The following is a 22,632-nucleotide window of genomic DNA, read 5'->3' as shown; positions in this document are numbered from 1 at the left end:
CGAGCGCAACAATACATTTGTATCTCGCACGGTGCGTTTCCATCTATACGATATACCGGTGTATTTTGTGTGCATACGTACTGTAGATTGGTAGAAGTACACTTTGCCAGATAATCTTCATTTAAAAGCATGTAGGTCACTCTTTCTTTGTCTACTGCTATTATTTTATTGTCGACTCTTACTGATGTGAGTATATTCTTGCGCGTGAGCACAGGAAATTTAATAACGCTCATTATATCTGTTGCGAGCGCGCAACGATTAGGTAATTCGATAGGTAGCGACAGAAGTCGAATATGACTTCCGCCGAAACTCCTGACGATTGCATCGGACGAGCGATCATCCGATGCAAGTCGACACCGGAATCCGGAGCGCGGACTCCGGAGCGACCGAAATCGCTGACGCGAAGGCCATCGCGAGGCGTCGGCAACGAGAATTCCGCGCTAACTCGGAAGTTCCGAGTTAGCAACAAGACTCGGTCGCAAGGCTATAAAAGACCGCCGAATTGGCAGGCCAGTTAGTCGGTCGAAGAACAGCTAGCTGCCGCGTCGAAACACCTACGATTTCCTGAAAACCATCCGCAAGACGGGAACTCAACAAGAAGAGACAACTCGTGTAGAACAAGCCCATTTATTTAATAAAGACATAAATTGGAAATCGGACGTGTTGATCCACTCCTTTCTCGCTCGCGAGCGGAACTCGATCCCCTTAGCCGATACCCGGCTAACAATTTGGTGGCAGCGGTGGGATCGTTTCAGCCATCTTGCGAGGAAGGACCAGCCCACATCGCCATCTCACGTCTGAAACAAACCAAGTTCAATTAACAAGGGAGGCAACGCATCCCGGAAAGGAAAAGTCAGATAAGACGCGAGCTAAGAGACGGTAGCAGCCGCGAGTGCAGAAGTGACACCTGAGACGGCCACGACCTACCGCACGGCATCACCGGCCCGAGCGACGACGCAGGGACACAGCGAAACAGCATAGCAGCGCAACAGGGACGCAGCGACGACAGGGACGCAGCCAAGCAGCGAAGCGGCCCGACGACCAGGCGATGCAGACAGGCAGCAACATGCGATTCGCGGCGATATTGTAAGTGCGAAAATTATTATATCCGCGAGCGCTAAGTAGATGTCGGACGACCCGAACCAACAGACGCCCGTCCGACAAACGTCGTTCGTCCATAGCGAGTCCGCGCACCGCGCTTCGCGTAATCTAGTTAACCCGGTGAGTGCGACGCGATCCGAAAGCGAAGGGTTAAACCGGCCCGCTGAAAGCGAAGGGGTAAACCGGCCCGCTGAAAGCGAAGGGTTAGACCGGCCCGCTGAGCAAGACGGATTAGATCAAGTTCGACAAAATTTAGATTCGCGTTTTGCCGAGGAAGAGACGCCCGTACTATCTCCGAACGTTGTCATAGAACGCGAGTTTCCGTTCGACGAAGTAGACGTAAGCGTAACAGGCGAACGCGAACACCGCGATAATAATACAGAGCGACCGACTCCGACTGACTCACTGACAGACGTCTCCGACGTCACGCCAAGCCACGTGTCACAACGAGGAGAATTTTCCCTCACTTCACACGACACTGACGTATTTGATCCTAGCGAGGAGGACTATACGCCTAAAGCTCTCAAAATGAGTCAGGCGAGAAACGCGACCCCAAGCGGAGAGAACCGCGAGGAAAATCCGGACCCATCTAGAGTGTCCGAACAAGCCGTCACCGAAACGGCGCAAAATGGACCGCCCGCCAGGCGACCTCAGGCCCCAGAGCCGACGCGATCCGAGTTGAGAGCCCCGGACGCCGTAATTACTGATTTAATTAATCTAATGCGCGACATGCAAGAACGCATGGACCGCGTCGAGGCTGCGGAATTCGACCGATCGGCCGAACTTCTTCGCGCTTTTCGCGAGTTACAGAATCGCGTAGGCAGGATGGAATCCGCCACGCGCGAATCTTATAGTCGACAGGAGCGGCTATCACTTGATCCCGACACGCGAGACCGCCGCGTACGTAGTCAGGGCCCTTTAGATGTCACATATGGACGAACGCATAGCGACGTCCGGAATCAACCGGGTCTAGTTAACGGGTACCTCAGCCTTAAAGAGGCACGAGCAATGATACCCGAGATTAACGGCGAGTCGCGCGAACGTGTCCGTGAATTCGTGAACGCGAGCACGTATGCAATGAAGAATATCCTGCCGACCGACGAGTCAATGCTACTCGAAGCTATTCTGTGCACGAAATTTAAAGGGAAGGCAATGACGGACTTCGATACACGCGACATACGCGATTTTGACCAATTGAAGCGCGAGCTCGAGTCAGAATATCTAGGGAAACGCTGCATGACGCATCTGCAGCTCGAATTTAATTCGTTAACGCAAAAGCCAGGCGAGAGCGCGCAAGACTTCGGTAGGCGCGTCGAGAAATTAGCCCGCGAGCTTTACGAAGCAATGGAAGAGGGCAAAGGTCATACGCAAGAACAGCAAAAGGCCATACTAGATAATATCAAAATTCAAGCGCTGCATAATTTTCAAATTGGATTACATGACGACATAAAATTGTTAGTGAGAGCGCAGCGATACCGGAGCCTGCAAGAAGCGATAACAGGCGCCAGCGCGGAGGAGAGAGTTAAAGGCCCCTCCCCGCGGAACGCACCGGCAACGGCAAAGAATAAATATCCCGCGATAAATGCGCGAACCGCAGGGAAAACGGTAGAATGCCACAAGTGCGGAAAAAACGGTCATTACGCGCGAGATTGCCGTACGAGCCGTCACGCAAACAGATATGCATTGCCGAAAGCCGAGAAGTCTAGCATTAACACGATAGAGTGCTCGTATTGCAAGAAGGCAGGGCACAAGCGCGACGAGTGCTGGTCGTTAAACGGACGACCAAAACCCGAGCGACCGCGCCGAACGAAAACGGAAACAGTTAAGAAAACGCCCGTGAGTACCGTCAGAAAGACGAGGACGCAAGAATCTAGCGAAGAAACATCCTCTCGCAGTAGCAGCGAGGAGGATGAGAAGCCTAAAAGGAGTAAGGCGCGCGCCGCCGAGACGTATCGTGTTGCACAAATAAGCAAGAAGCACGAGGAAGGCCCGCTAGACTTAGTAACGTTGCCCGTACAGGAGGCAGAGAAAGGAGAAATGGACCTGTTACTAGATTCAGGCGCAACACTCACGTTAATAAAAGTGGGAAATTTGAAAGCGAAAGCGATGGTGAAGGAAGAACGGTTAGCGCTAATCGGCGTGACCGGACACCAGATTCACACGATAGGGAAGATAAAAGCCACTGTGAATCTCGGAGATAAAAAAATTCGCCACACGATGTACGTGGTGAAAGATAATTTTCCCATTGAATATGAAGGCATTTTAGGAAACGACTTCCTCTCAAAACACAAAGCAGATATTTCAAATTCGAAAAAGCGATTAAAAATCGGCTCAGCTTCCTTTAAGCTCCGACCTTTTCGCAAGGTAAAACTTCCGCCACATAGCGAAACAATCGTGGAAGCCGTCACCGATCATAATCGTGTCGGCATTGTGCGGAGCGGCGAACCCGCCCCAGGGGTCTTTATCGGGCATTGCCTAGTGCAGCCCGTCGAATTTAAGTGTCCGATTAGCGTGTTGAACGTGACGGACAAGCCCGTGGAGATACTCACTCCACATGTAACTTTAGAAGACCTGCCGCCGCCCGACACCGCGGACGTTCTCTCGTTACGCTCGAGCGACAAGCGCGAGACCATCGCCGAACGACGAAAGAAAGTACGCGAGCAAGTACAGCTCGATCACTTGAACGCCGAAGAGCGAGCAGCCGTAGAACAAATTTGCGATGATTACTTTGATGTGTTCTATATAGACGGCGACCATTTAAGCGCGACTACCGCAATAGAGCACGAGATAAATATCCGGCCAGGTAGCGCGCCCGTGAATGTGAAACCATATCGGTTACCCGAGAAGCATAAGGCCGAAGTGAAGAAGCAAATAGAAAAGATGCTCGAAGACGGCATAATCAGCCCGAGCACGAGTCACTGGAACGCACCGATAATAGTCGTTCTTAAAAAACCGGACGCATCTGGAAAAGTGCGATTTCGCGTGGTTATTGATTTTCGGAAAATGAATGATCTCACCATGGGAGATTCCTTCCCCATGCCGAACATAACCGACATTTTAGACCAATTAGGTAACGCGAAATACTTTACCGTTTTAGATTTGGCTTCGGGGTATCACCAAATCCCCATGCATAAAGACCACAAAGGCAAAACAGCCTTCTCCACTCCGGATGGGCACTTTGAATTTAATCGCATGCCTTTTGGCCTGAAAAACGCACCGGCAGCATTTCAGCGACTAATGTACGCGGTGCTGGCCGGTCTGCTAGGGCTGAGATGTTTCGTGTATATCGACGATATCGTCATATACGGGGCGACGCTAACGGAACATATCAGAAGAATAACAGCCGTGCTAATCAGACTTCGAAAATACAACTTAAAGTTGAAACCGAGCAAATGCGCATTTCTACGTAAAGAAGTCGTGTACCTGGGTCACGTGATTTCGGAAAAAGGAATCTCGCCGGACCCGTCGAAATTAATAGCTGTCAAGGAGTTTCCGACTCCTAAAAAACTGAAAGACATTCAGTCATTCATAGGCCTAGCCGGGTACTACCGAAAATTCATCGAAAATTTTTCGAAACTAGCCAAGCCACTGACCAAGCTCACTAGGAAAGGGGAAAAATTTATTTGGTCAATAGAGCAGCAAAACGCGTTTGAATTATTAAAGGAAAAATTAACAACCGCGCCGGTGTTAAATTATCCCGACTTTAATAAGGAATTTATCGTGACGACAGACGCGTCAGATTTCGCTATAGGAGCGATCCTCTCACAGGGAGTAGTCGGCCAAGACCGACCGATAGCGTACGCCAGCCGCGTATTATGCAAAGCGGAACAGAATTATAATACGACGGAGAAAGAACTGCTAGCCATCGTGTGGGCAGTCAAGCATTTTCGCCCCTATCTTTATGGCGTTAGATTCAAAATAATAACCGATCACAAACCATTGATCTGGTTATTCAATGTTACCGACCCCGGTTCAAGATTAATTAGATGGAGGCTTAAATTAGAGGAGTATGATTACGAAATCATACACAAGGCAGGGAAGAGCAACCTAAACGCCGACGCATTGAGCCGTAACCCGATAACAGAGGCGTCAGCTGTGCATACGATACAGCAAGAAGAAGAAGATGCGCCCCGAGAATACTCGGAGGAGGAAAAGAAACAGATACTATACGAGTATCACGACTCGCCTATCGGAGGGCACCAAGGAGTCACACGCACTTTAGACCGAATCCGACTACAACACGATTGGAAAGGTATAACGAGGGATGTCGAAAATTACATAGGCAGATGCGAACACTGCCAAAAAAACAAGCTAAGTAGAAAAACGAAGATGCCAATGGTAATCACAGACACGCCGGAACGACCGTTCGAAAAATGCGCCCTCGACATCGTCGGTCCGCTTACGGTCACAAATCAAGGAAACAAATATATTCTGACGTTTCAGGATAATTTAACGAAATTTAGTAAGGCGATACCGATCGAAAATCAAGAAGCCAGGACCATCGCCAAAGTATTCGTAACAAAAATCGTGTTAGAGCACGGAATCCCAGAAAAGATTCTCACAGATCAGGGCACGAACTTTACAAGCGAAATATTCAAGAACACGTGCAAACTATTGAAAATTGAGAAGATACAAACAACGGCGTATCACCCTGAGAGTAACGGGGCACTGGAAAGATCGCACCGTACTCTAGCCGAATACTTGAGGCATTATATTAACGAAGATCAAACTGATTGGGACGAATGGCTCCCTTACGCGATGTTTACGTATAACACTACGCCACACTCTACTACCGGTTTCACGCCATTCGAATTAGTTTACGGGCACCGACCTGACCTACCAACGGCCTTAACAAAACCGCCGAAATTGACATATTCATATGAAGATTATGCAAAAGAACTACGAGAACGGATCCGTGCAGCGAATCAAATCGCGAAAGAAAACACGAAAGATGAAAAAGCAAAATCAAAATTACAATACGATAAAAAAAGCAAAAAGGCAACCTTCAAAGTAGGCGATAAAGTACTACTTTATGACGAAACAATACGACGAGGCCGCTCAAAGAAGCTCGACTCGCAATGGGTAGGACCGTATGTAATTTTGGAAAAGCACAACGACGTAAATTACACAATCAAAATTAAACGGAAGACGCTACGTGTTCACGCGAACCGATTGAAAGCGTTAGTCGAAAAAAAAAAAACACACGGGTAAAAAAAAAAAAAAAAAAAAAAAAAAAGAGAGAGAAATTTAACAAGTACTCACCTAGTGGTTAAAATTCGTCGAAAACCACGGGTGACCTCCCGCGCTCCCGTGTTCACATTCACAAATACCCGCAGGGGGGGCACTTCCTTCCGAATCGCCTCGATATATGAAGGAGGCGGAAGGGCGCGGGAAGCCTGAGCCACCCGCATGTCCTGCTGAACCGCATCCTCATAGGGCGGAGGAGGCGAGTCTGGCGACTCCAGTTCCCTCGCAGGGGCGCCGGAAGCTCGAGGAGCTCGAGCTACTCCCAGCCAATACGTGCGTAGGCACCCATCGCACGTCGAAGGCGCAAAATACCGATCACATCTAAAGCACCTCATTTTTTTTATTTTCTATTCTATTATACGCACTCCACAAGGCCAACGTTAAGTACCACTCGAAAGGCAGCAGTGGACTAACGCGAAACGCGCTACTTGAAAGAAACGACTCTCGCTGACGGATTAAGTCAGCATAAAGTAAAAGATAAATGGAATACCTCCAAGAACTTATTCATATTACAGGCTAACCATCATCCTACACCTCGCAAATGAAACAAGATCAGAGCAACTACCGTACGAGATGACTGCGTTCACTGCCGAACCCGGCATATATTATGAGAAAATCGGACAACTACAGCAAACGAAGGCAACATGGAAAATAGCAATACGCATAGACGTAACCGCCTTAAACATAAGACATCAACAATTCCAGGAAAACTTAGCGCGCATCGAAGAAATCTGCAACCATGCCATCAGAAGCGTCAAAAACACATGCCAAATCACTCTCCAGACCATTAAACGAGAGAATAGTAAAACGACACGCAACCTAGAGCAACTACGAACCATTTACCGATCACCAGTAATTAAACGAGGCCTGATCGACGCTGTAGGTCAAATAAGTAAAACACTATTTGGCACTATGGACGCTGAAGACGCGAAAATAATAAACGAACAAATACAATTACTAAATAATCAACAACAAACGTTGCAGCACGCAGCAAAAAATCAATTAAAAATCATTAATGCTACCATAGGTCATATGGAAAAACTAGAACAAACACTTTCATATAATGAAAAGTTAATGGCTAACGTTACGAGAAAACTAGAGGAACAGCTCACATACCGAGAGGGAATAGACGAACAACTACTAGTATTAACTGCTATTTTAAATGAGCTCACGACAGACATAAATGACATTACAGATTACCTGACTCACGCAAAACACAATATTTTATTAACGCGTGTACTCCCAACCGAAAAAATAATCGTAGAACTAAGAGAAGCGACCTCACATATAGATAGAAGATTAAACTTCCCATTTAAAATACAAGCCGAAAACTGGAACTCTATCCAAAAATATCTAGATGTAAACGCGTATTATGATAATTCGAACATATACACTATCCTAGCGTTCCCATTAATAGCGTATCCAATGTATGAAATAATAAAGATCACACCTGTACCAGTACACAATAGCCACAACGTTTTCACCTTCCTAGAACCCTCTCACACCCTATTAGGGATAAATCGAGAAAACCACAACTATGTAATATTAAAGGAAAACGATTTAAATAAATGTACTCAAGAAAATACTAAGTTCACCTGCGCTCAGAACCTCCCTGTCTATTTTATAACGGCGAATGCACCGACCGAAATACAGCTCTTTGTAAAAACGTCTACACATATAGAAAATCGTAAGCAACGTCACATTATATCAAATGTAACATTCTGGATTGCAGTATCCGAGCCTCAGACATGGTTATTTTCCACCCCAAAGACAATTGACATAGTAATTCAATGTAACGAATTGCCGGAAATTAAAATAAAAATAGAGAAAACCGGAAAATTAACATTGCGCGACAATTGTAAACTAACTACACCAGATATATATTTAGAGACAACAAATCGAGTTTACAATAAATATGTAAAAATGTATTTACCAGAGCTTAATATAACAGGCATCATAGAAAAAAGTATAACGGTAAATAATAAAATAGAATCTGATAAAGAAATAAAACTGGAACCAATAATCAAAGATCCAACAGAATTAATGAAAATAAGTTTAAGTTTAGAAGAAATCCAAAAGGAGATGGAAAATAACCAACCAAGCATATTTGCGAATAAACATATTATATACCCTATAGGCTCCACGACCATAATTGTAATAATAATAAGCATCATAATCATAGCCATTTATGTAATAAAGAGAAAAAGGGACCACTAAAAAATTTTTTTTTTGTAATACCAACAATAACGTAAGAAATATAAAAAACTTAGATTGTAACCCCTCAAGGGAAAGAAAAACGCACATAAATAAACGAAAAACTACGTTTTTCTTTTTCCGCGGGGGGAGGGATGTTGCGAGCGCGCAACGATTAGGTAATTCGATAGGTAGCGACAGAAGTCGAATATGACTTCCGCCGAAACTCCTGACGATTGCATCGGACGAGCGATCATCCGATGCAAGTCGACACCGGAATCCGGAGCGCGGACTCCGGAGCGACCGAAATCGCTGACGCGAAGGCCATCGCGAGGCGTCGGCAACGAGAATTCCGCGCTAACTCGGAAGTTCCGAGTTAGCAACAAGACTCGGTCGCAAGGCTATAAAAGACCGCCGAATTGGCAGGCCAGTTAGTCGGTCGAAGAACAGCTAGCTGCCGCGTCGAAACACCTACGATTTCCTGAAAACCATCCGCAAGACGGGAACTCAACAAGAAGAGACAACTCGTGTAGAACAAGCCCATTTATTTAATAAAGACATAAATTGGAAATCGGACGTGTTGATCCACTCCTTTCTCGCTCGCGAGCGGAACTCGATCCCCTTAGCCGATACCCGGCTAACATATCGTAGAGCAGTGGTGTGATTAGAGGAAAAAGTAAGACGGTATATATTTGATTATTCTTGTAGAATGCTTTTATTGTCGTGTGTTTTTCAATCGTAAACCAGTCTTCGAGGTGGACTCTAAACGGGAAATATGATCCCGGTGGCAATTGCTGACTTGCTTCTTTCAACTGCCAGGTGATATCCTCTACTGGCATTAATTTCGGATGCATTGTTCCCTTTCTTATGCATGCCAAATATTCAAGTATGTTCTCGACGTCGCGGATTAGATCTGTGATTACCGCTATGCCAATTTCAAAATGTTCTTTTATTTCGTCCTTATTAAGGTAATCTGTAAATTGTTTTTTTAATAGATTACGATTTCGTTCCATTATGCCTTCTAATTTCTCTATATGCCCTATGGTGGCATTCATCACCTTGATCTGATTCTGCATTACATGGTGTAACGTTTGTTGATTGTTTCCCAACAGTTGCAATTGCTCGTTGATGCGCTTTTCATCGTTTGCATCCATCGTTCCGAACAGTGATTTTGCTATTGAACCTATTCCGTCCACTAATCCCCTCCTTGAGTCTGTCGACGTTTTGTATATTGTGTTGATCTGCATGAGGATTATTGTTGAATAGTCTAATTCTCTTCTTGCGATATTTTTAAAGGTGAGGCACGTTTCCTTATGCAGTAATTGTAAAATCTTATTATCGCATGTAATTCTTGCTTCCTGTAGATATTTTTCAATTTGCTCGTGTCTTCGATTTAGCGTTGTTAAATCAAATTTAATGACTAACTTCCATGTCTTCCGGGAATAGTGCATTCTTCCAAGCTTCTCGTAATACATCCCTGGGTGATGTTGGAATTGTTGGAGTTTATAATGTGGTTCCGTTTTTTCTGCTTGGGCTAATGCTTGCCCTCTCCAGCACGCGAGTATTCTGTAACAGAGACATTCTGTTTCAGGGTGTATTTCTTTTTCTCTCCCCCTTTTTTTTATTTATTTATTCTTCTATAAAAAATTTTAATTTGTTTACATGTAGGCGCATTATTTTTCTTCCTTTTTTTATAGTATAATTAACATCTGAATTCTTTTCGATAATTGTGTACGGTCCTGTCCATAGGGATTCAAGTTTCTTTGAACGTCCTCGTCGTAACGTTTCATCGTGCATGAGTACTCTGTCACCTACACGAAAACTGGTTTTTTTAGTCTTTGTATCATACTGTTTTTTCGCTTTAATCTTTTCCTCTTGTACGTGTTCCCTGGCAACTTTGTTGGTCGCTCTTAATCTTTCCCGTAACTCTTGTGCGTAATCATCATAGTTATACGTGAGTTCAGGTGGTTTTGTCAGTGCTGTCGGTAATTCAGCTTGGTGACCGTATACTAGTTCAAACGGTGTATACCCCGTCGCTGTGTGCGGCGTTGTATTATATGCGAATATCGCAAACGGTATCCACTCATCCCAATCCGTTTGGTCCTTGTTTATGTAGTGTCGCAGGTATTCTGCTAATGTTCGGTGGGATCTTTCGAGTGTTCCGTTGCTTTTGGGATGATACGCGGTAGTTTGAATTTTGTTTATCTTCAAGAGTTTACAGGTGTTTTTGAATACCTCGTTCAAAAAATTCGTGTCTTGATCGGTTAGAATTTTTTCAGGAATTCCATGTTCTAAGACAATTTTTGTCACAAATTGCTTATTTACTGTACTTGCTTCTTGGTTTGGAATTGGTATCGCTTTACTATATTTCGTTAAATTATCTTGAAATGTTAACAAATATTTATTTCTATTCGTTGTAATCGTAAGTGGCCCTACAATATCCAAAGCACATTTCTCGAACGGCTTGGTAGGTGTGTCCGTAATTACCAACGGTACTTTATTTTTCCGCGATAACTTATTTCTTTGACATAGCTCGCATTTAACTATATATTTTTCGACGTCTTTCGTCAATCCGCGCCAGTTATGATTTAACCGGATTCTATTTACTGTTTGTTTGACGCCTTGGTGCCCTCCTATAGGTGCATCATGGTACTCTTGTAATATCTGCTTCTTTTCTTCTTTTGTATATATTCTTGCTTTCTCTTCGTTGGAATTATCCTCGTTTATCGTGTGGATTTTTGGTTTTTTTTCTGCGGCAACTTTGTCTTGTTTTACATTGCGGCTCAGTGCGTCGGCGTTTACATTCGCCTTTCCGGCTTTGTGTATAATTTTGTAATTGTGTTCTTTCAGCTGTAATCTCCATCGAATCAATCTTGAGCCTGGATCATTAACGTTAAATAACCATGTTAACGGCTTGTGATCGGTCACAATTTTAAATTTGGTGCCGTACACGTAAGGTCGGAAATGTTTGACCGCCCATACAATGGCTAACAACTGTTTTGAGGCGGAAGTTGCCGTGCCCGAATTGCGACACATAGCTGTCAGCGCACATCCCGAATATTGCCAAACTCACCTGAGGTGGCATTCCAGGTATCGCAAGCGGCTTCCAGGTCGCTCACCCGGAAGCAAAAGCGCTGACAGCTAAGTCAGAATCGCGGAAGTAATACGCGAAGAGATAAAAAGCCCGCCCTTCCGAGAAGCGGCGGGCAGTCTAGAACGTAAGGCTAATCGCGCACGACCAACGAAAACTATCCTACTGTAAACGCCCGCGAGTCAGGGCAACGAAATCAACGAAACTAGTGTATCAAGTTTAAAAGGTATTTTATTAAAATATCGTTGGACAAACACTCTGGCAACATTATTCCTCCGTCCTCCCGGCGGATCCAAAAGAACTCAGTGCCGATCCCTCGAATCAGAGGTACGGCACAACAATTGGTGGCAGCGGTGGGATCTGCAAACCGGACGGGAGAACGTCCTGCCAGATTGCGCCTGCGAAGGGAACGGATCGTTAGACGGTGGTAAAATATCCCGGAGAGGAAATGCCAGCCGGGTCCCGAGTGCGTGAAACGACGGCAGTAGCCCCGCGTGCTATCAGCGACACCGGAGAGGCCCCGACCTATCGCACGGACACGCTAGCCCGACGCAGTGACGCAGGGACGCAGCGAGCTAGCGAAGCAGCGCAACAAGGACGCAGCAAAGCAGACAATGCAGAAGCAGTGAAGCGGCCCTGCCAGACTCGACGCGGCAGAAAGCGGTCACGGTGCACTACGCGGCGGTACTGTAAGTCAACACGCCATTGTAAGCCGATACCGGCACGCGCCGCGACGCAAACGTTATATTTCTGCGTGCGTACCCCGCGATAGCGAACACCGGATTGCGAGAGAAATTTTCGCGATTGCAGGCAATACAACCGCGAAGCGCCGAAAGATTTTCGCGTTTCAGGATGCTAAAGTATAAGCGCCGATAGATGTCGGACGACTTGTCCCGGCATCCCCCTGTCAGCAACGCGTCATTTGTGTTAAGCGAGCGCGCGCAACGAGCCATCGAAAATAATATCAGGAATCGTTTTCGTGCTACACGACTCGTGAACGACGAATTAGATCGCGTGCGAAGAAATTTAGACGCGCAACTCGACGACGCTAGCTCGCCGGTGCACGAGCTACATTCTAACGTCATCGTAGAACGCGAATTTGAATTCTTAGACGCTAGTCTTTGCGACGCAAACAGAAACCCGCGAGATAGCATAGACAACACAAGCAGCGACAGTGACGCACACAGATTGCCCCCGACCGACGGTGACGCACGATCGGACACCTCGGCTGATACTCAGAGCGAAAACGCAGGGAGAGGAGAATTCTCCATGACGTCATACGAAAGCGATATATTTGACCCCGAGGAAGAGGATTATACCCCCCGGGCCGACAGAATGAGCCAGCCACGAGCTGCCGCGACCATCGCGCCGCGAGAGGATATATCCCCGGCGCAAATTAACGCGAAAATAGAGCGGTTTAGACCCGCGGAAAATGGGCAACCGCCCGAAGGCGACCAAGGTCGAGCCCCCGAGCTGACGCAGGTAAGCCCCGGAGCAATGAGCTTCGTGCTCAGCGATGTCCTACGCATGATGCGCGACATGCAGGAACGCATGGACCGTACAGAGGCCGCAGAGTTCGAGCGCTCTGTAGAAGTCCTGCGCGCAATCCGCGAGGTACGGGAACGCATGAGTCAAATGGAATCCGCCACTCACGACCGCCCCGATGCGCGAGAACGACGCGTACGGACCAGCCAGGGCCCGTTGGACGTGACATACGGACGAACGCACAGCGACGTCCGTAGTCAACCAGGGCACCATCTCGGGTTCCTCAGCCTAAAGAAAGCCCGTAACATGATTCCCGAAATGAACGGAGAATCCCGAGAACGCGTTCGCGAATTTATTAATGCAAGCACTTACGCGATGAAAAATATACAGCCCGCGGACGAAACCATGCTCCTAGAAGCAATCTTGTGCACAAAGTTCAAGGGCAAGGCAATGACCGACTTCGACACGCGTGATATTCGCGACTTCGAGCAGCTAAAACGCGAACTCTAAACGGAATATCTCGGAAAACGCGGCATGACCCATCTGCAGCTAGAATTCAACTCGCTAAAACAAACAGCGGGAGAAAGCGCGCAGGAATTCGGGCGTCGAGTCGAGAAGCTCGCAAGACAACTGTATGAGGCCATGGAAGAAGGCCAAGGGCACTCGCAAAAGCAGCAAAAGGCGATATTGGAAAGTATTAAAATGCAAGCTCTGCATAACTTCCAAATTGGGCTGCATGATAATATCAAGATGCTGGTCCGAGCACAGCGATATCCAAGCCTACAGGAGGCAATAACCGGCGCCAGTGCCGAGGAAAAAGTTAGAGGCCCCTCCCTGCGGAACGGACAAGCGGTAAACAGAAATAGATTTAATCAGGGGAACGCGCGAGACCGGCCATTACGGGCGAGATTGCCGTACGAGCCAGCAAGCTAATAAATTCCTGCTGCCGCGAGCAAATAAGCCCGGTGGCATAAATATAATCGAGTGTACCTACTGCAAGAAAGCAGGGCACAAGCGCGACGAGTGCTGGTCGTTAAACGGACGGCCGAAATCCGAGCGACCGCGCCGACCGAAACAGGAAAGTGCGAAAAAAGCACCGATAGGCACAGTAAGAAAAACCAAAGCGAGCGAATCTAGCGAGGATGCACCCTCCGACAGCAGTAGCGAGGAGGAAGAGAAGCCGAAAAGAAATAAGGCACGCGCCGCCGAGACATACCGAGTGTCTCAAGTAATGGAAAAACAAAAGAAAGGCCCGCTAGATATCATAACACTGCCTATACAGGAAGCGGAACGAGGAGAAATGAATCTTCTATTAGATTCCGGAGCAACACTGACATTGATTAAAGTAGGCAATCTAAAAGGAAAAACAATGGTGCAAGAGGAAAAACTGGCATTAATCGGCGTAACAGGACACCAAATTCACACGCTAGGAAAAATAAAAGCGACCGTAGATCTCGGGAAAAAGAAAATACGTCACACAATGTACGTAGTAAAAGATGATTTCCCCATCAAATACGAAGGAATATTAGGAAACGACTTCCTAACTAAACATAAAGCCGATATCTCTAACACGTCAAAACAGTTGAAAATAGGCAAAGCCATGTTCAAGCTACGACCGTATCAAAAAATAAAGCTACCTCCCCGCAGTGAAACCATTGTAAAAGCCGTCACAGATCATAACCGGGTAGGCATAGTGAAAAGCGGTGAACCTGCTCCCGGAGTTTTCATCGGGCATTGCCTCGTAAAACCCGTCGAATTTACTTGCCCGGTCAGCATATTGAACGTGACGGACAAGCCGGTGGAGATCCTCACTCCACACGTAACGTTAGAAGACCTGCCGGCGGACGACGCCGCGAGCGTACTCACGTTACAGGCAAATGAAGAATACGAGACTGTCGCAGAGCGACAAAAGAAAGTGCGCGACCAAGTACAGCTCGATCACCTAAACACAGAAGAGCGAGAGGCAGTAGAAAAAATTTGCGATGAATTTTATGACGTTTTTTACCTAGACGGAGATAAACTAAGCGCCACTACAGCAATAAAACACGAAATAAATACACGACCCGATAGTGCGCCAGTAAATGTAAAGCCATACCGGTTACCCGAGAAACATAAGGCCGAAGTGAGAAAACAAATACGGAAAATGCTGGACGACGGCATAATCCGTCCGAGCACAAGCCAATGGAACGCGCCAATAGTAGTTGTCGCCAAGAAACCTGACGCGTTCGGCAGAATAAAATTTTGCGTAGTGATCGACTTCAGAAAAATGAACGATCTCACAATGGGAGACTCCTTCCCCATGCCAAACATTATGGTGCGTCTCCACCTGAGAGTAAGAACTCTCGAGAGCAAGAAGAAAGAGAGAGAGAGATATACTCTCGAGAGTCTCTTTCTCTTTCTCTTTTTTTGCTCTCGAGAGTTCTTACTCGCAGGTGGACACGCACCTTAACAGACATACTTGATCAGCTAGGCAATGCGAAATATTTTTCTGTACTAGATTTAGCCTCGGGATATCACCAAATCCCGATGCATGAAGAACATAAGCAGAAAACGGCATTTTCGACTCCAGACGGACATTTCGAGCACAACAGGATGCCATTCGGTCTAAAAAATGCACCAGCGGCCTTTCAGCGATTAATGTATGCGGTATTAGCCGGACTGTTAGGATTGAAATGTTTTGTGTATATCGATGACATCGTTATATACGGAGCATCGCTGACGGAGCACATTAAGCGGTTAATCGCAGTACTGCACAGACTACGAAAATACAATTTTAAGTTACAACCGAACAAGTGCGCATTTTTACGAAAAGAGGTCATTTACCTAGGGCATGTGATATCCGAAGACGGAATATCGCCAGACCCGTTTAAGTTACAAGCAGTAAAAGAATTTCCGACCCCGAGAAGAGTGAAAGATACACAATCTTTCATCGGGTTAGCCGGATACTACAGAAAATTTATCGAAAATTTCTCAAAGATAGCCAAGCCTCTAACAAAGCTCACAAAAAAAAAGAGAAAAATTTAATTGGTCAATCGAACAACAGAACGCGTTTGATCTACTTAAAGAAAAATTAACGACAGCCCCGGTATTGAACTACCCTGACTTTAGCAAAGAGTTCTTGGTGACTACCGACGCGTCAGATTACGCCATCGGAGCCGTGCTCTTACAAGGAACAGTAGGCCAAGACCGACCGATAGCGTACGCCAGCCGAGTATTATGCAAGGCAGAGCAAAATTATAATACCACTGTCACGTACTGTCAAGATTAAGTTAGTTCGTCCGTTTTTGGGTCAAAACATTTAAATTATTTACCCGGGATTTTTGGACCAGGTTGTGCGATTAGTCCAGTCTGAAGAGATAACGAATTTTATATATCTTATAACGAGGGTCAGATTTGTTTATAAAATTAAAATTTGGAAAATCTATTTTAAAATCCAAAGGAAATAATTTGTATGGAGTAAAAGTGCAAACTTTATTATTTTGAATTTCAATTTCTAATTTCTTTAATTTGAGAAATAATGGAAAAAGATCTTGATTAAATTGAATAGCTTGTTTAATTTAAAATTTAATTCTTTTTACTTGGGATCTTTTGCCCCCTTTTCTGGGCATGAATATAGGTTAAAGGAAATCCTATTGCCACTCTTTGGGACCAACAGTTAAGGAGAGGAAAACTCCCGTTGCCACACTGTTTGGCAGCGACAAGAATCAGGAAATTTCTGTTGCCACGCTTTTTGGCAGCGACAAGAATCAGGAAATTTCTGTTGCCACGCTTTTTGGCAGCGACAGTTAAGAGTTGTGGAATTAAAGGATTTTATTGAAAAATTGATTTCAAGAATTAAAATTAAAATTACCTTTATTTGAAAAAAATTTTTTATAACAGTTATTTAAGATCTGGTTTTTCTGATATTATTATTATTATTAAGATCTGTCTTAAGATTTGCTGAAGTCAGAATTTAATTAGCTCAAGTAAGGATTATCGGTTAATGATTAACTGATTGTCAACAAACTACTGACTCTCAACAACAACTGACTCCCAACAACTACTGACTGTACGATGATTTTTCGCTCTTATTTATACTTAAGTGGCAAGAACCCCCCGCGCGAGCTTCTCACCACTTCTTTTGTCTTTATGTTTGAAGGAGGAGGAAGGTCTTATCACTAGGTGTAATTTTATCCCCTGTGAACCGCGGCCTGACAACCGTCTCCCCATTAGAAATCGGATAATTAATCAATATCGATAACATTCTTGGCTTTTTAAAGATTAATTGAATTCAATTTTGTTCGCACGTAACACCACAGAAAAAGAGCTATTAGCAATCGTCTGGGCGGTAAAACATTTCCGTCCCTATTTATATGGCGTTAGATTTAAAATCATAACCGATCACAAACCATTGATCTGGCTATTTAATGTAAACGACCCCGGCTCCAGACTAATAAGATGGAGGCTAAAACTAGAGGAATACGATTACGAGATCGTACATAAAGCAGGAAAAAACAACGTGAATGCCGATGCATTGAGCCGAAATCCGATAGCCGAAACATCAGCGATAAATGTAACGCAACAGGACGACGACCCCCCGAAAGAGTACTCGGAGGAGGAAAAGCGGCAAATACTCTACGAGTATCACAACTCGCCTACGGGAGGGCACCAAGGAGTCACGCGAACACTAAACCGTATCCGATTACAGCACAGCAGGCGTGGAATTACGGCGTATGTAGAAGATTACATAAATAAATGCGAGTACTGCCAGAAGAATAAATTGAGTAGGAAAACAAAAATGCCAATGACTATTACAGATACGCCCGAGCGACCATTCGAAAAATGCGCGCTCGACATAGTAGGCCCACTAACAGTCTCGAATAACGGAAATAAATACCTCCTCACGTTCCAAGACAATCTAACGAAGTTTAGCAAGGCAGTACCCGTAGAAAATCAGGACGCAAATACAGTAGCAAAAGCCTTTGTAACAAAAGTAGTTCTAGAACACGGAATACCGGAGAAAATTCTCACGGACCAAGGAACAAATTTCACAAGCGAAATGTTTAAGAACATGTGCAAGCTACTGAAAATCAAAAAAATACAGACAACAGCATATCATTCCAAAAGTAACGGAGCGCTGGAAAGATCGCATCGTACTCTGGCAGAGTACCTAAGACATTACATAAATAAGGACCAAACCGACTGGGATGAGTGGATACCCTACGCAATGTTCACGTATAATACGACGCCTCATACGACGACAGGACTCACACCGTTCGAACTTGTCTACGGACACCAAGCGAACCTACCGACAGCCCTAACAAGGCCCCCGAAACTAACATATTCGTACGAAGATTACGCGAAAGAATTACGAAAACGAATACGCGCCACGAATCAAGTCGCGAGAGAACATACCAAAGAAGAGAAAGAAAAAGCAAAGCAGCAATTCGACAAAAAATGCAAGAAGGAAACATTCAAAATAGGAGACAAGGTACTATTACACGACGAAACAGTACGAAGGGGACGATCTAAAAAACTCGATTCGCAATGGGTAGGACCGTACGTGATCATGGAAAAACACAGCGACGTAAACTACACCATTAAAGTAAAACGAAAGACGATACGCGTACATGCAAATAGGCTAAAAGCGTTCATCGAGGAATAAAGCTCACACACAACAGAAAAGTAAGCAGTAGAAAGAAAAAAAAATATATATAGCATACATATAGTAGTAAGATTTACTCCCGGCGAGGACGAACCAGGACCACATCCCTCTGTCCTGTTGCGAAGTGTAGCGTCACCCGCAACGAGGGGAAGGGCACCACAGTGCCAGGGTGGGCCACCTCATCATAAGGAGGAGGAGGCGATGGACGCGCCTCGTCCCTCTCGCTCTTCCTCGTCTCGCGATCCGCAGCAGCCGCCGCCCGAAAAGCCCTTCTCCAATATTCACGTTGACAAGCATCGCAGAAGGAAGGCGTAAAATGTTGCGTACAACGGAAGCACCGCATAACTAATCACAGCACAGGAGTATTCAAAAGCACCTGAGCAGAGGTAGCTAGCGACTGACACAAGATCGCGCAGAAAAAGTAAGAAGAGCAACCTGAAGCGAAAAAGCGTCAGCAAAAAATCGACGCAGGTCGGCGAATACCCGACCAAGGACCAAAAGACGTAGCATAACAAGAATAAAATAAATTAATAAAACTTACAATTAACCATCACGGGAAAGAGTATACCCCCGACCCGTTAACAGACGGAAACGGAGATCAGCCAACAGCAGAAACAACGTCATAGTATCCGGCGGACCACGCCGAGCACGACCTGTCAAAAAGTCGTGCTGACCGACGCGGAAACGTGGACGGGCGTAAGTAAAGCCCCCAGGTTCCGACCAGTCGGGCACCACCAGCGCAGGAGGGGTGGTTTCCTCCCCCGCATCGACAGCCTGGAGTTCCTCCAGGGTCACGACACCTCTAACGGGTACAAACCGCTCGAGAGGAGTCATAATCGTGCAAATTACAAGACGTGACGCGACAGAGAAACAGCCTCGAACTAAAGCGACTCGCTAAATTATATAAAAGCTAACAGTCATAATCAGCAAAAAATGCGATAAAATTAACACCAAGTCCAAGATAGTATTCCCATTAGAGGACACCGATCATCATCTTTCACCTAGTGGACGAAATGTCATCCGAACCGATGCCACCGTACGAGGTGACGTCATTTAGCGACGAACCAGAAATTTATTTTGAGAAAGTCGGGACAATGCAACTACAAGAAAATACATGGAAATTGGCTATCCGAATCGAGGTAGCGGCGTTTGCAATAAGATACCACCAGCTCCAACGTTACCTCGGACGAATAAAAAATCTATGCGATTGCGTAAAGGACGATAACCGAGTCATATGTGATAACATACTCCGCATAACCGAGGACGACAATACGAAACTGACGCAACTGATAATACGACTGCAAACTATTTACAAAGTACCGACGAGCCGGCGCGGATTGTTAGACGCGATAGGAACCATAAGTAAAACATTATTTGGAACGATGGACGCCGACGATGAGAAACACATACAAGAACAGCTAGAATTAATGCAAAACCAACAAAATGTCATGCAACACGCGGCGAAAAGTCAGATTAAAATTATAAACGCGACGTTAGGACACATGGAAGCGCTAAAGCAAACTATTAACAAAAACAAAAACCTGCTAGTGAATGTAACCAGACTAGTGCAGGAACGAGTGTCGAATTTAGCGCACCGCGAGGAAATAGATGAACACTTGTTAGCAATAACTGCGATAATGAACAAATTAATAAACGATGTAGAAGACGTTTTAGCGAACCTTACCTACTCTAAAAGCGGAATAGTACTCGTACGACTACTTCCCCTCGAAAACATTATAAAAAAATTGAGAGAAGCGACAACTCACCTATCCCAAGGAGCTCACTTTCCTTTTAAAATACAAACCGAAAATTGGAATAAAATTCAGGAGTTTATGGAAATAAATGCTTACTACGATAACCCCAACGTATACACAATCCTGACCTTCCCTATTGTCACATATCCAAAGTACGAAATTATAAGAATAAACCCCCTGCCGGTACACGACCGTAAAAATATATTTGTAATACCGAAAACTACGTACGACCTACTAGCTATTGATAAAGAAAACCGAAATTATGTAACACTAAAAGAAGATGATTTGAATAAATGTAAACACTCCGGCACAACGTTTGTATGTAACACAAACCACCCGGTATACTTCATAACGCCGCATGCACCCTGCGAGGTGCAGATATATATAAGAGCGGAAGAAGACAATTGCGAACGTCGTCACATTCTCTCAACCGTAACATTCTGGATAACCTTAGCGGAACCACAGACATGGTTGTTTTCCACACCGTACAAACAGAGTATAACTATTCAATGCAACAATCAAGGAGAACATAAAATCGACATTAATCGAACGGGAAGAATCAAATTAACTGACAATTGCAAGCTAACCACGACAGACTTGACTCTACGAACGAAAAAACGAGACCACACGACGCACGTGCAAATGCACCTACCACAATTCAATTTAACCTTCAAACAAGTAACTACAGATACCAAAATCAACAACGAAATAGCGACAGAATTAAAAATAGAACCGGTAATCAAAAACCCCGAGGAACTAACAAAATTAATCCTAAACCTAAACGAGATAAATCAAGAAGTAGAAGACAGCCAAGCCGGTTTCTTATCAAATAAATACATAATGTACCCCGTAGGATCCCTATCTTTAATCATAATAATAACAGGGATCATAGTCGCGATAACATGGATAACAAAAAGGAAAACGAACAAGAGTACGCGACGCGACTTCCTCACACAACGAAAATCATAACAAGATAAGAATAATAACGGAAAAAAAAAATTATTTTTAACACATATGTCAATATATGCGAAAAACTTCAATTTGAAATCTCAGTTTTTCTTTTCCCCAGGGGGAAGGGATGTTGTGAGGCGGAAGTCGCCGTGCCCGAATTGCGACACATAGCTGTCAGCGCACACCCCGAATATTGCCAAACTCACCTGAGGTGGCATTCCGGGTGTCGTAAGCGGCTTCCAGGTCGCTCACCCGGAAGCAAAAGCGCTGACAGCTAAGTCAGCATCGCGGAAGTAATACGCGAAGAGATAAAAAGCCCGCCCTTCCGAGAAGCGGCGGGCAGTATAGAACGTAAGGCTAATCGCGCACGACCAAACGTAATCTATTATATTGTGAACGCCCGCAAGTCAGGGCAGTGAAGTAAGAAGATATCTGTATCATTTCAAAGAATAACTTTATTAAACGTTGTTCAATCAATAAACTGGCCAAGTGTCTCTCCTTTCTCCCGGCGGATCCAAAAGAACTCAGTGCCGATCTTTCGAATCAGAGGTACGGCACAACAGGTCTAATTTGTAGATGATGTCTAGCAAACTGATGGATGAGATCCAATCTGTTCCTTAAATTGGATATGTATTCTACCTCTCCGTCTTCCTTCCTTATTAACGAAGGAGGACTTTCTCTAAGAAGATCTAAAGGTAAACGTAAATCCTGTCCTAGATACATCTCCGCCGGAGTTATTCCAGTGGTTTCGTGTTTTGAAGAACGAAAAGCTAGTAGAAACAAAGGAATCCATCGATCCCAATCTTTTTGACTTTCACAAATGAACTTTGCCAAATAATCTAAAATAGTACGATGCTGACGCTCGACCTGCTCATCTGATTGTAAATGGAGAGGGGTCGTACGAGTTTTTCTAATCCCCATCAGAGAGGTCATTTCTTGGAAAAGCCGGGACTCAAAGTTTCTCCCTTGGTCTGTATGCAACTCCAAAAAAACTCCGTGTCGAGAAAATACCTGATCTACTAAAGATCTTGCCACTGTATTGGCTCTTTTATTTTTAAGAGGCATAGCTTCTGGCCATCTAGTAAAGCTATCGACTACCACCAGTAGATATTTATTTCCGTTTGTAGAAGTAGGCAAGAGACCTAAAATATCTACTTGTATCTTTT

General features: G+C 45.0%; 1 protein-coding gene across 1 annotated transcript; it reads left to right on the top strand.

Moving 5' to 3' along the window:
* The first annotated feature begins 805 nt into the window (after nt 1–805).
* On the top strand, nt 806–9,185 carry LOC143894896 (uncharacterized). Its single transcript, XM_077401573.1, has 2 exons — nt 806–1,086; nt 6,864–9,185. Exons 1-2 carry the CDS (start codon nt 1,049–1,051, stop codon nt 8,563–8,565), a joined length of 1,740 nt encoding a protein of 579 aa, XP_077257699.1. The 5' UTR covers nt 806–1,048; the 3' UTR covers nt 8,566–9,185.
* Nucleotides 9,186–22,632: the final 13,447 nt, after the last annotated feature.

This window comes from Temnothorax americanus, unplaced genomic scaffold (assembly GCF_048541705.1).
Source record: "Temnothorax americanus isolate GAGA-0224 unplaced genomic scaffold, ASM4854170v1 Scaffold147, whole genome shotgun sequence".
Lineage (NCBI taxonomy): Eukaryota > Metazoa > Arthropoda > Insecta > Hymenoptera > Formicidae > Temnothorax > Temnothorax americanus.
The sequence above is the reverse complement of the archived record's forward strand: the minus strand, read 5'-3'. Positions and strand labels throughout refer to the sequence as shown.

What these genes read in the sequence shown, in the direction of transcription:
- LOC143894896 (XM_077401573.1), top strand. Translation starts at nt 1,049, where the DNA reads ATGCAGACAGGCAGCAACATGCGATTCGCGGCGATATT. An exon ending in ATGCGATTCGCGGCGATATT is followed by an intron (nt 1,087 to 6,863) that starts GTAAGTGCGAAA and finishes TTCATATTACAG; the next exon opens with GCTAACCATCATCCTACACC.